The 14,662-nt window shown below is 38.2% G+C and overlaps 1 protein-coding gene across 1 annotated transcript in view; it reads right to left on the reverse strand.

The window, feature by feature from the left end:
- Positions 1-587: 587 nt before the first annotated feature.
- UGGT2 (UDP-glucose glycoprotein glucosyltransferase 2) overlaps positions 588-14,662 on the reverse strand; it is a 142,106-nt gene continuing 128,031 nt past the window's right edge. Inside the window, exons 37-39 of the mRNA XM_068984374.1 lie at positions 6,757-6,873; positions 2,866-2,992; positions 588-610 (exon numbers count right to left, since the gene is read on the reverse strand). Coding sequence (XP_068840475.1) covers positions 588-610; positions 2,866-2,992; positions 6,757-6,873 — 267 coding nt within the window. The remainder of the gene's footprint in view (positions 611-2,865; positions 2,993-6,756; positions 6,874-14,662) is intronic.

Below are 14,662 nucleotides of genomic sequence, written 5' to 3' on the forward strand. Positions count from 1 at the left end.
AAAAAAAAGCATAGGATTAAAACATCATATGATTTAAAATAAGTGGTTACAGTGTGGCACTACTTTCATTTTAAAATAAATAGTTAAGGTACAAATGGGCTTAATTTTTAAAAATACTATTCAGAGATAACCATAAGTCTTTCTTTCTCAGAAGAAAAAAACCCAAAATAGGTGTCTCGAATTTAAATGCATCTTTTGAATAAAGAAATATATAAATAAATACAGCTGGAATATTCAAAGATGTAGATGGTTTGATAAATTCCCATGAGGACCAGCTAGTCAGATATGTTCAACCTGGTTATCTGGCAAAATTATCACTTTAACTGATGAAAACCCAGTGTTTTATGCAATCAGGAAAGAGGAACCATCTAATTTTAAACACTCAATGGTCATTTCTTACAGTATATAACTTAAATTTATTCAATACATTAAACACATGTTACTTTTAAATAATTAATATAATTTAAATCCAGGAATATGTCACTGATCCGTAATGAACCTTGACAAGTCTTGGAAGTAGTTCCACATTTCCCCAGCAGGTGGCAGATTTCTTGTCACACTTTCTCATCTTCTTACACAAGCCAGTGCTAGAGTTCATCATGTGTCAAAACTGTAGGGGAAGAAAGTATATTTAGCTCTTGAAATCTTAAATATCAAATTAGCTTAAACCTTACTAAGGCATGAATTAACATAAAGTGTAGGTGCTCACTGAGGATCCTCCTGTTTGTTAGTTTAGTACCTACTCACTTCATTAAGTGACAATGAGAACAGCTCTTTGTACATTATGGTATCTATTGTGCTGTGCTTAAGTCGCTCAGTTGTGTCCAACTCTGTGACCCTGTGGACTGTAGCCCACCAGGCTCCTCTGTCCCATGGGGATTTTCCAGGAAAGAATACTGGAGAGAGTTGCTATGCCCTCCTCCAGGGGATCTTCCTGACTCAGGGATCAAACCCAGATCAGCCGCATTGCAGGCTGATTCTTTACCAACTGAGTCACCGGGGAAGCCCATGGCATCAATCATATGAGAGCATAACTACCTACAAGTGAGCGCCCATGAGTCTATTAGAACAATACTTTATTCATCTTTGTTATCTCCACGACCTAGCACCTTGATGGTGAAAAATAGATTTCTTACCAGGTACAAAGTATGCTGTCATTAATGTAATGGAATAACAAAGAGCAGAAGACATAGGTGGTCTGTGTCTAAGATGGGCAGGCAGAGCATTCAAACGCAGGAATAAATACTATATAACTGTGAGAATCAAAGTCAATACCAGTGAAGACTTAAGAGTTCAAAATGTTTTTTTCTCCTGCATCAATGTGCTACACATACTAACTGATTTAAGAACATGTGAGAATTCAAAATGATATTTTCCAGGCAGAAATTAACTAAAACACAATTTAAACGGATCCTGTTCCACAATTCCAGATGGCAGACTTTCTCTCTCTCTCCACTAAATTCCACTGGAATTATGCAATCGATCAATCCTCTATTGTTGGACAGATTCTATGTCATTATTAAAGACAACGTTGTGACAAACATATACACACATACATTTTTGTTTAAATGTAAGTTTCTGATGAATTGATGGATCAAATGGCATGTATTTGAATTTTTATGTATATTACAAAATTTCCTTATACAGCTACTGTATGTATATTCACGCTTACTTGTCAATACTCTTGCTAGTGCTGAGTATTGTTAATCCTTTAACTCTTTCCAATTTGATAAGAGAAACATCTCATCTCAATATTTCCTGCATTTATAGTTTATTGTGAGGTAATTATGTGAGTTTTCCTCTCTTCTTTCCTTTTTTAGTTTCTTTTCTTCTCTCCCTCCTTCCTCTGTTTTATCTTTCTTTCCCTTTGAAAACAGTTATGCCACTTACATAATAATCTTTCTCCTGAATTGAAATGGTACCTTTATATTGTTAGATTATTAAAAATACTCAGGTGTATTTAAAATACTGAATTTATCCAACAACACACATTGATTTGTAAGGAAAACAGAATCAATATAAAACACAATTTCATGCTTATGTGAGGAAATTTATATATAATTTCAGCCTCTCTAAAAAGTAAAGTTGAGGACAATAAGAACTATATTCTGAACTATTGGAAAGAATTATTATGAGGATTAATTAGTCTAACCGGTGAAAGTCTTTAACATACTGACTGGAACACAACAGAAGCTCAACACTACTTTTAAAAAAGCAAAGAACAATAGAGACAGGTACTGACCAGGAAAGGGAATCATGAAGGAATCAAGAAGTTGATATCAGCTTTAAAAGAATATCCAACACACATTTACTGGTGTTAAGGGTTTATGTAGGGTGATAAAATGCTAAGGTAATTTCAGTTTTTTAAATCTAAGAAATGGAAACTAATTCAAACCACCCTCTGGTCTGTGATTAAGGCTATTGGAATAAGGAACCAGCTTTCTATAAGGAAACATACTATGTATGTCACTAATTAAGGAAACGAGTTAATACTTTATTTGGCTGTGTAAGGCTTTTATTAAACTTTGGGGCTTGGATTTTCATATTTAGGAAATTCAGTGTATCTTAAACAGAGTGTTTCTTTTACTTTTTTTTTTTTTTTTAACCTCTATCTTAGGTCAGGAGACTAATACTATACTGCTTATCTATGTGACGATATGAAGCTATATCCATAGGGGAATAGATTCTCTATCCATGTTTTAAATTTGTGAACTTAGTCCACATAAAAAGGAAATCTGTAAACATGTCACAGACTTTGGTAAAGAAATTCTGATGTAATCATTTGATAATCATTAAGAAATGATTTTGTAATCTAATTTCACTTAGTGCAACAAGTGCTTCATACACAACTGCAGAACAACTCACCTGCATTTTTCTTCTTGTTTTCAAGGTGATCTAACAGTTGCCGTATCTCAGTATCATACTCCACCCATTCTGGGACAATCCTGGCAGCAGCTTTTAGTTTAGGTTCTTTTGTTTTGGGGTTATTGCACTGAAAATTTAAATATTAGAATTAGTTTAATAGAGAAAGGATCAACTGAAATGACAAATTGCAGTTTATGTATGCAGTGTTTAATGCAAACACTCAATCAGAAGTTTAAACAAAAATTTGAAGATTTTCTGATGGTTCCTAAGAAGTCTGTCAAACAATTCTATAAAATATTTGGACAAAGGAGCCAATTACATGACCATTCTGTAAAACAGCACAGCAGACTATATTAATAAATATTTTCTTGCCTTTTCTTTGGACTAAAACCTGGTTTTACATATTTTTTTTTTCCATACGTAAAACTAATTGTCAGCCTTTAGAAATGTCTCGAGTTTCTTTGGCAAAAGCATTTGTCCTCTTTCCTATGCCTCTGTTTTGATTACCAGCTGTGATATTAAAATGAGTTAACTGGAATTCATTTGGCAAAATACTGATAGTTGTGACATTCAGAGTAGCCTATAAATCTCCATGCCTTAAGAATATTTAAGTAGTCTGTTTAAGAGGCACAGTGGAAAAACAATGGACAGGGATCCTCGGTCCTCATGGTTCCAATTCTTACTGGCAGTTAGACTTGGACAGTCCCACTTAAACTAGTAGGGAGACCTGTGATGTTTACATCACAAAAAACACCACCCAACTGTGTGTGTGCGTATGTGGGGACCAGTGGCAGAACCTGTCTTTTCATTTGAAAAGGAGGAAATTAAAACAAGGTTATCTCCAAGGCTCCTCTAATACCTGATGAATTTTAATTAGCAATTGGTTCTACTATAAAGTTTCTTGGGAAATTAAGTTTAAAAGGCAAAAAGCAAAGGCAGAGTTTAAGGAGGGTCTGACTCTGGATGTATGTGGAGATACAGCTGTCAGGAGTAGTGCTAGTGGGCTGGATGTGAACTGTGAGGAAAAGAGAGGCATCAAACATGACCCCAGTGTCTTTGGCTTGAGCAGCGTAAAGAAAGGTTACAGGAGGAGCATAAACTTCACAGAGCTACACAGGCATCCAGTCTGCTCTTCACAGAGCACACTAATAGAGCACATGTCCTGAAGCTTACTTCTACATGGCACTTTCTCATGGTAGCCCCAACCTGCTTCATCTTTCATGCCTTATGGGAAAGCTTATTTATGAGCCATAAGCCTGGTATCTTAATCCTTTCCTCACCAAATATTTCCAGTTCATTGCATTGTGGATTTTTTCCTACAGTAATGTATTCTGAAGTAAGTAGGTAACAGGAACTTCTCTGTAGAAATTAACTTCACAGATAATGTGTTCTATAAACAAGATAACGGATTTTCTAATTGTGTCAGAAACAAAAAACAAAGTACTATTTTTTCCTTAGCTTATGCTACAATTGTCGATTCTTTACCTGCTAAGCCATTGGGAAGCATAATCTCTATTAGTGCTTCAGTGGGGCAATCATGTCCCACAGGGGAGCTGTGGCCAGGTCTGGAGGTACTTGATTGCTGTAACTGGGGGCTGGGGGGCGCTATCGCCATCTAGTGGGTAGAGACCAGGGATGCTGCTAAACATCCTATAATGCACAAGTTGGCCCTCACAACAGAGAACTATGGTTCAGAAGGTCAGTAATGCTTTTTCCTCTCCATTAGGCCATTTCCTGATTTTCCCTTTTAACCTTTCCCCTAAGATGACCAAAAACAGCATGTTCTTTTTTATTTTAAATGTTTCTGTGGAAGAGATGATGCTGTCCACCAAAATCTATGCCACCCATCCATTTTCTCAGTAGACCTACTGCTAGGAAGTGGCTGCCCATCCAGGAATGATGATCCTCAGCTCTTGTTATAACTGGATGTGGATACACAACCAACTGCCACCACGGGGCCAAGGCCTTTAGGATCAGGATGCATCCTCCACCCTCCTTTCTTCTTACCCTCCAGATCAACACTACCCAACAGAAATACGATGGAAGCCACAAATGCAGTTTTACATTTTCTAACAGCCACATTAAAAAATGTAAGAGGAACAGGTGGAATAAATTTTAACACCGTATTTCCAAAATGTTATCTAGTCAAAATGTAATCAAAATAAAAATTAGTAATGAGATATTTTTACATTTTTATTGAGTCTTCAAAATCTGATGTGTTTTATACCTTAGAGCACACCTCAGAGCACACCTCAATTTAGACTGGCAACATTTTAAGTACTTTATGGCTGCCTGTGGGAACTGGCTGCCATACTGGATGGATCGGCTTCAGATAAGACATAGATGATGACAGGACCCTGGAGGATGAAGAAGTCCCAGGATGGATGGAGATTGGTCCCTGAGTCATCATGTACAGGGAAGCCACTCACTGACAGGACACCCACTTGGGCCTGGATGTATGTGAAACCACAGAAATTTGGGCATTTGCTAGAGTAGCTCATGTTAATCTAAGTACTAAAAATCCCAAGAAGACTTATGTCAACTAACGTATGAGTCACATTCTTATACAACACAACCTTAACACAGTAATGTCCTTAACCACTCTTTAGAAATTTCCCTTGTTTTTTTCTGACCGATGACCACTTGTTTCTGCTACATTCTATCACCTATGATTGCAATCTAATTATATTTTGGCATGCTACTTTCTATACATATCTGGAAAAACATCCCTGTATTTTACTATCCAGTCTTATTTTGTTAAAAACTATGAGGTCTAATATTTTGACAGTTTGTTCTTCAAAGAAGATCTTGTACACAATTATTCTAAACTTATATCACCACATAAAAATATGATCAGGAAAAAAAGGATAATATTTTGTACTACTAGAGAAAATATACAGTATTGGAATATAATGTCTACATATGGACAATAAATCAACTAGCTTAAAATATTTCATGTCTAGATTTAAACTGTGTAGCATAAACTGCTTACAATGAAAACCTGAGAAAAAAATTTCTCAAAAATAATGAATAAAAAGACATATAGGATAATTTAAGCAGCAGGAATTATTCTGGCTGTCTTTATTTGGGGAAATTACTGGCATAAGAACTAAACTGATGATATATTAAGATGATAACTCATCATCATATGTTTAGTTTATGACATTTCAGCCAGTTGATGGCCTTTCTTTGAAAAGGCCTTGTGCAGAAAAGAATTAACACAGCAGGCTGCTATTAACACAGAGATTGCTATTCTGAGAGGCCTGTGCTTACAAGGCTGGCCCTTGGCTGGCTTCTGGGAACTTGGGTTTCAGGTGTGTTCCCACCATTCCCTGATAAGAACAGCTCACTGTGCTTAAACTGTGCAAACTTGTAATTTATGCTGACCACCTGCCTTTCTTCTAGATATGGGGAATTTTGGCATGTGCCAGGCTGAGGGGTTGTTTACATGACCAGGCCCCAATAAGAATTCTGGGCACTGGATTTCTGGTAAGCTTCCCTGATAGACCACATTTCACATGTGGTGGTGTACTTGTTGGAGCTTAAGGAATGAGGTAACTTCACAGGGAGAGGACTCTTAGAGGCCTGAATCTGGTTTTCTCTGAACTTCACCCCATGCGCCTTTTCCTTCTGCTGATTTCACTTTGTATTCTCTCACTGTAATATTTCCATAGCCATGAGATATTCTGAGTCCTAAGAGTCCTCTTATTGAATCATCAAACCTGGGGTGGTCTTGGGAGCCCCCAATACAGTCTTATACCTGCCAACATAGGTAAATAAAACAGTAAATTACAGACTGAGCCACAGGTGCCATGCTATTTGTAAAACAGAAAATACTTCTATTGGAACATTTTCATATCTGTTTATACAAAGGAAAATGCAAACACTCACCAGATCAATTGTTTTGGCTCTTTGCTTGGATTCATCATCACACCAGGTTTCACACCACAACCATTCTTGGGGAAGAGACTTGATGGCAACTTGGTAAATCATATTATTGGGAAGATCCTATTAGAAAAAGAATGATTTTAACACAGAGGAATTTCAATTAGAGTCAGAGTGGAAGAAGTTGAAGCTGTCATTTAGATTATAAATGGATTGATAAAATATACCCAAATCTGAGATATGGTCATATTTTTAAGCTTTAAATACTTACCCAATGGTCTCATATCATGAATGAACCTGTGCACTGGAAAGAAGCACACACCTGCCCTGGACTTTACTCCTGCATTGGGGGTGAAGAGGAGGGCCCAGAACACACCTTTGCAATTCCCTTTCTACCTCCAACTGCCTTGAAACACCAGGATTAATCACTTACACCGTATCTTACTGGTTACGTGGTCACCACCACACTCTCCAGATTCTGAGGTGACTTTTCAGTTCCCTATCAGGAAACTTCTGTACACTCACAGCTTTCTAAGCAAAGACTGCTGGCACCTGGGTAAAAGGATGTTTAAATGGCAAATGAACCTAGTAAGATGGTAGGTGTTGCAAGAGGGCATCAGAGGGCAGACACAACTGAAACCATACCCACAGAAAACTAGTCAATCTAATCACACTAGGACCACAGCCTTGTCTAACTCAATGAAACCAAGCCATGCCAGCAGGGCAACTCAAGAAGCGTGGGTCATGGTGGAGAGATCTGATAGAATGTGGTCCACTGGGGAAGGGAATGGCAAGCCACTTCAGTATTCTTGCCTTGAGAACCCCAAGAACAGTATGAAAAGGCAAAATGATAGGATACCGAAAGAGGAACTCCCCAGGTCATTAGGTGCCCAATATGCTACTGGAGATCAGTGGAGAAATAACTCCAGAAAGAATGAAGGGATGGAGCCAAAGCAAAAACAATACCCAGTTGTGGATGTGACTGGTGATAGAAGCAAGATCCGATGCTGTAAAGAGCAATATTGCATAGGAACCTGGAATGTCAGGTCCATGAATCAAGGCAAATTGCAAGTGGTCAAACAAGAGATGGCAAAGGTGAATGTCGACATTCTAGGAATCAGAGAACTAAAATGGACTGGAATGGGTGAATTTAACTCACATGACCATTATATCCACTACTGCGGGCAGGAATCCCTCAGAAGAAATGGAGTAGCCATCATAGTCAACAAGAGTCCGAAATGCAGTACTTGGATGCAATCTCAAAAACGACAGAATGATCTCTGTTCGTCTCCAAGGCAAACCATTCCATATCACAGTTATCCAAGTCTATGCCCCAACCAGTAACGCTGAAGAAGCTGAGGTTGAACGGTTTTATGAAGACCTACAAGACCTTTTAGAACTAACACCCAAAAAAGATGTCCTTTTCATTATAGGGGACTGGAATGCAAAAGTAGGAAGTCAAGAAACACCTGGAGTAACAGGCAAATTTGGCCTTGGAATGTGGAATGAAGCAGGGCGAAGACTAATAGAGTTTTGCCAAGAAAATGCACTGGTCATAGCAAACACCCTCTTCCAACAACACAAGAGGAGACTCTACACATGGACATCACCAGATGGTCAACACTGAAATTAGACTCATTATATTCTCTGCAGCAAAAGATGGAGAAGCTCTATACAGTCAACAAAAACAAGACCAGGAGCTGACTGTGGCTCAGATCATGAACTCCTTATTACCAAATTCAGACTTAAATTGAAGAAAGTAGGGAAAACCGCTAGACCATTCAGGTATGACCGAAATCAAATCCCTTATGATTATACAGTGGAAGTGAGAAATAGATTTAAGGGCCTAGATCTGATAGATAGAGTGCCTGATGAACTATGGAATGAGGTTCGTGACCTTGTACAGGAGACAGGGATCAAGACCATCCCCATGGAAAAGAAATGCAAAAAAGCAAAATGGCTGTCTGGGGAGGCCTTACAAATAGCTGTGAAAAGAAGAGAGGCAAAAAGCAAAGGAGAAAAGGAAAGATATAAGCATCTGAACGCAGAGTTCCAAAGAATAGCAAGAAGAGATAAGAAAGCCTTCTTCAGCGATCAGTGCAAAGAAATAGAGGAAAAGAACAGATTGGGAAAGACTAGAGATCTCTTTAAGAAAACTAGAGATACCAAGGGAACATTCCATGCTCGATAAAGGACAGAAATGGTATGGACCTAACAGAAGCAGAAGATATTAAGAAGAGGTGGCAAGAATACACGGAAGAACTGTACAAAAAAGATCTTCATGACCCGGATAATCACGATGGTGTGATCACTCATTTAGAGCCAGACATCCTGGAATGTGAAGTCAAGTGGGCCTTAGAAAGCATCACTATGAACAAAGCTAGTGTAGGTGATGGAATTCCATTTGAGCTATTTCAAATCCTGAAAGATGATGCTGTCAAAGTGCTGCACTCAATATGCCAGCAAATTTGGAAAACTCAGCAGTGGCCACAGGACTGGAAAAGGTCAGTTTTCATTCCAATCCCAAAGAAAGGCAATGCCAAAGAATGCTCAAACTACCGCACAGTTGCACTCATCTCACATGCTAGTAAAGTAATGCTCATAATTCTCCAAGCCAGGCTTCAACAGTACATGAGCCATGAACTCCCTGATGTTCAAGCTGATTTTAGATAAGGCAGAGGAACCAGAGATCAAATTGCCAGCATCTGCTGGATCATAGAAAAAGCAAGAGAGTTCCAGAAAAACATCTATTTCTGCTTTATTGACTATGCCAAAGCCTTTGACTGTGTGAATCACAAGAAACTTGGAAAATTCTGAAAGAGATGGGAATACCAGACCACCTGACCTGCCTCTTGAGAAATCTGTATGCTGGTCAGGAAGCAACAGTTAGAACTGGACATGGAACAACAGACTGGTTCCAAATAGGAAAAGGAGTACGTCAAGGCTGTATATTGTCACCCTGCTTATTTAGCTTATATGCAGAGTACATCATGAGAAACGCTGGGCTGGAAGAAACACAAGCTGGAATCAAGATTGCTGGGAGAAATATCAATAACCTCAGATATGCAGATGACACCACCTGTATGGCAGAAAGTGAAGAGGAGCTAAAAAGCCTCTTGATGAAAGTGAAAGAGGAGAGCGAAAAAGTTGGCTTAAAGCTCAACATTCAGAAAACGAAGATCATGGCATCCGGTCCCATCACTTCATGGGAAATAGATGGGGAAACAGTGGAAACAGTGTCAGACTTTATTTGGGGGGGCTCCAAAATCACTGCAGATGGTGACTGCAGCCATGAAATTAAAAGACGCTTACTCCTTGGAAGAAAAGTTATGACCAACCTAGATAGTATATTCAAAAGCAGAGACATTACCTTGCCGACTAAGGTCCATCTAGTCAAGGCTATGGTTTTTCCAGTAGTCATGTATTGATGTGAGAGTTGGACTGTGAAGAAGGCTGAGTGCCGAAGAATTGATGCTTTTGAACTGTGGTGTTGGAGAAGACTCTTGAGAGTCCCTTGGACTGCAAGGAGATCCAACCAGTCCATTCTGAAGGAGATCAACCCTGGGATTTCTTTGGAAGGAATGATGCTAAAGCTGAAGCTCCAGTACTTTGGCCACCTCATGCGAAGAATTGATTCATTGGAAAAGACTTTGATGCTGGGAGGGATTGGGGGCAGGAGGAGAAGGGGACGACAGAGGATGAGATGGCTGGATGGCATCATGGACTCGATGGACATGAGTCTGAGTGAAGTCCGGGAGATGGTATGGACAGGGAGGCCTGGTGTGCTGCGATTCATAGGGTCACAAAGCGTTGGAAATGACTGAGTGACTGAACTGAACTGAACCTAGTAAGTTAAAGACAGATCTCTGGAGACATCAAGGGACCCTTTTCACAGAGGTATATGTTTACATGTCAAGGGTTGTAGAGCCCGTCCCTGTGTGTCCCCAGAGAGTATCTGTTTGCATTCCAGAACAAAGGGCATGTTTCCTTTCTCTCCCAGCGGGCACCAGGGGTACATGTGTTGGATGTCCCATCTAAGGTCCAAGATTCATAATTTTAGGGTTCTTCTCACAGCACTCCTATTAATCATAATACTGAAAGTCCTAGCCAATGCAACATGATAGGAAAAGGAAATATAAACCAGTATACAGATTGGAAAGGAAGCAATAAAACTGTCTTTGTTTGACAATGACAAGATTGTTTATGCAGAAAATCCTAAGAATCAATAACAAACTCCTGCAATGAATAAGCAATTATAACAAGTTTTCAGGATACAAGGTTAATATACAGAAAGTCAAGTGCTATATACCAGCAATGAACAAGTGGAATTTAAAATTGAAAGCATACCATCATTTACATTAGCGCAATCCACCCCCCACCCCGAAACCCCACCAAACAAATCTAGGTAAAAATCTAAATAATGTTCCTCTACGTAAGGAAAACTAAAATTCTGATGAAAGAAACTTAGGGACATCTAGATAGAGAGGTAGTTCATGTTCACAGATAGAAAGACTCAATATTGGTATGATGTCAGTTCTTTCCAATTCAATTTATAAATTCAACACAATCCTAATCAAAGTCCCAGAAAGTTATTTTATGGATATCAACTGATTCTAAAGTTTACATAGAAGGCCCAGAATAGCCAACCCAGGGCTGAAGAATAACAAACAGGATGATAATACTGAATTTGAAATCTTCATATAAATTCTCTAGTAATTAAAACATGGAGATTTATAAAAGAATAGACAAACACAGCAATGGAACAGAACAGAGCCCAGAAATATGAGAATTCTTTGTACTTTCTACTCATTTTCTTCCCTGTAAATCTAACACTTCTCTAAAATAGTCTTATCAATTAAAAAAAAATGTTTGACTATTCCTTCTTTGAACCCCCTTTTCCTGGAAATCCATTCTTTAAATCCTTAAATAACTGGGTCTGTCATCTTATCTCAGCCACTTTCTCCCATCATACTCCCACTCTCTGACTACCTCTAGATTTTCAGCTTATTCCATCAAGTACTCAGACATCAATATCCTTCGATCCCCTTTGGGACCTGATCGCACCACTGTTTCACTGTCATTTATCCTTGACGTCTTCACTCTCCTTTCTTAATTTCCACGGTTAATCATTATACTTAATCCCTTGAATAGATTCTCAACTGTCTTACTCTTCTCTCATTTAGTTGGATATGTCTGGCAAAATAGTTCTGGTTAAATCCAAACTCTGACCTGCCCCCATCCAACTAAACATGGCTGGCAAAACACACAGACACATACACTACACTATTCTGCATTCTCATCAGCAGTGTATGATGGTTCCAATTTCTCCATATCCTTGCCAATGCTTTTATGGACCATCTTTTTATTATAGCCATTCCAGTGAGTATGATGTGGTATCTTGTAGTTTTAATGCAGTACCTAGTGACCAGTGATGCTGAGCATCTTTTCATGCATTTACTGGCCACTTGTGCACCTTCTGTGGAAAAATATCTATTTACATCCTTTGAGTATTTAAAAAATTGGTTGTCTTTTTGTTATTAAATTATGAATCCTTTATATCTTCTGGATACTAGTCCCTTATCAGATATATGATTTTCAAGTATTTTCTCCCATTCTGTGGGTTGTCTTTTTCACTTTGTGTTCTTTCATGAACAAAGTTTTTTTTTTTAATTTTTTTTTAATTTTAAAATCTTTAATTCTTACATGTGTTCCCAAACATGAACCCCCCTCCCACCTCCCTCCCCATAACATCTCTGTCGGTCATCCCCATGCACCAGCCCCAAGCATGCTGTATCCTGCGTCAGACATAGACTGGCGATTCAATTCTTACATGATAGTATACATGATAGAATGCCATTCTCCCAAATCATCCCACCCTCTCCCTCTCCCTCTGAGTCCAAAAGTCCGTTATACACCGCTGCGTCTTTTTTCCTGTCTTGCATACAGGGTCGTCATTGCTATCTTTCTAAGTTCCATATATATGTGTTAGTATACTGTATTGGTGTTTAATTTTGATGCAGTCCTATCTGTTTTTTCTTTAGTTGCTTATACTTGTTTCATATCTAAGAAACCACTGCCTAATCCAAAGTTACAAAGATTTATGTTAATACTTTGTAAGAGTTTTACACTTTATCCTCTCACATTCAGGCATTTGATCCATTCTGAGTTAAGTTTTTGTATATGGTGTTAGGAAAGGGTCCAATTCATTCTTTGAAGGTAGACATCTTATTGTTCTAGCACCTTTGTTGAAAAAAACTATTGTTTCTCCATTAAATTATCCTGGAATGCTTGTCAGAAATCTAGTGAGCATAGGTGCATGGACTCTCAATTTATTTCTGGACTCTCAATTCTATACCATTGATTTATATGTCTAACCTTATGTCAGTCCACTCACTGTACATATTTAAAGGGTACAATTTGATGTTTCACATATTAAATATTCCTGTGACACTAAGACCACAATCAAGCTCATTGACTATATACATAACCCTCAAGTTTTCTTGCGCCTTTTTGCAATCCTTCTGGGCTGTCCTTTCTACATACACCTAAGCCAGTTCTTGGGCAAACATGAACTGCTTTTTGTACAAGTGGATTGGTTTACATTTTCTAGAATTTTATATAAACAGAATGACACAATATGTATATTTTTGGCCTAGCTTGTTTAATTAGATCAGCATGATTTTTAGATTCATCGAAGTTGTTATGTGTATGATGAATAATTCCACCCTTTTTACTGTTCAGTAAATATACCTTTTTACCATTGAGTAAAATCTTTTGTATTCAATCTGGCTTTGATAGATATCTGGGTTTGTGGCAGGAAGCTTCTGACATGGCCCCCAGAGATCCTTGCCTCACAGTACTCATTTCCTAGATGTGGCTGGACCCAGTGACTTCCTTCTAACAACAGAACATGCAAACGTAATGGCATGTCAATTTTCTGAAGAGTGTGTGGAGAACTGATACTATTTCTTTCTTTAATACCGGATAGAATTTCATGTAAGTTTGGTAGAAATTAGAAGCTATCTGGGCCTGGAAAGTTGTGCTAAATTCAATAGATAACAGTGTTCTTCAGGTTATCTATTTCATTCTGAGTGCATTTTGATAGTTTGTCTTCTATGTAATTTGTTCATTTCATCGAAGTTGTTCATAATAGTTTCTCATTATTCTTTAAGTATCTATAGATATTATGCTATCATGTCTCTCATTTCTATATTACATTAGTAATTTGTGTCTTTTATCTTTTTCGTGATCAGTCTGGCTAGCGGTTTGCTGATTTTATCAAAAAACCAGCTTTTGTTTGTAAGAAAACCTACTGAAACACATAATTTTTCCCATTTTTTCATTTCATTGATTCTACTCCACTCATTAATTATCCCCTCTTTTCTATTTACTCTGGTTTAAAATTTACTTTTTTCCCTCTAGTTTCTAGGTAGAAGCTCGAGGTTATTTGAGACCCTTTTTCTTTTTAATATAGTACTTCGTGCTACTGCTTTTCTAAGAACTATTTTAACTACTTCAGATGATGTAACTTATCATTTACTTTGTATATAGAAGAGAAGTAGCCTAAGGCTAAAAAATACATAAATTCATATGAAATGGTGAATGGCTTGGTTGATTGGTCAGGGGCCCAGAAAGGCAAAGACATGGGTCTAAGGGAGCAAAGTAGAAGTGACCCTGCTTATCTCTCCCAGTGAGCTTCCTGGGGAAGTTGTGCTTATTATCCTCATAACTCTGGGAGGCTCTGGGTCATATCACTAGGTTAGAGGAATCTAGGTGAAGGAACAAAGAACCAGCCCCCCTGAGCAAACTGTGACAATCAAGAAAGGCCATATCAGCTTTAGAGCCCCCTGTACGGGTTGTCTGAGGCCTTTGTTGAATTTGTAGAATTTGCCCAATTCTGCTTCCTTTCTTT

The sequence above is a fragment of the Capricornis sumatraensis genome, chromosome 12 (genome assembly GCF_032405125.1).
Source record: "Capricornis sumatraensis isolate serow.1 chromosome 12, serow.2, whole genome shotgun sequence".
Taxonomy (NCBI): Eukaryota; Metazoa; Chordata; class Mammalia; order Artiodactyla; family Bovidae; genus Capricornis; species Capricornis sumatraensis.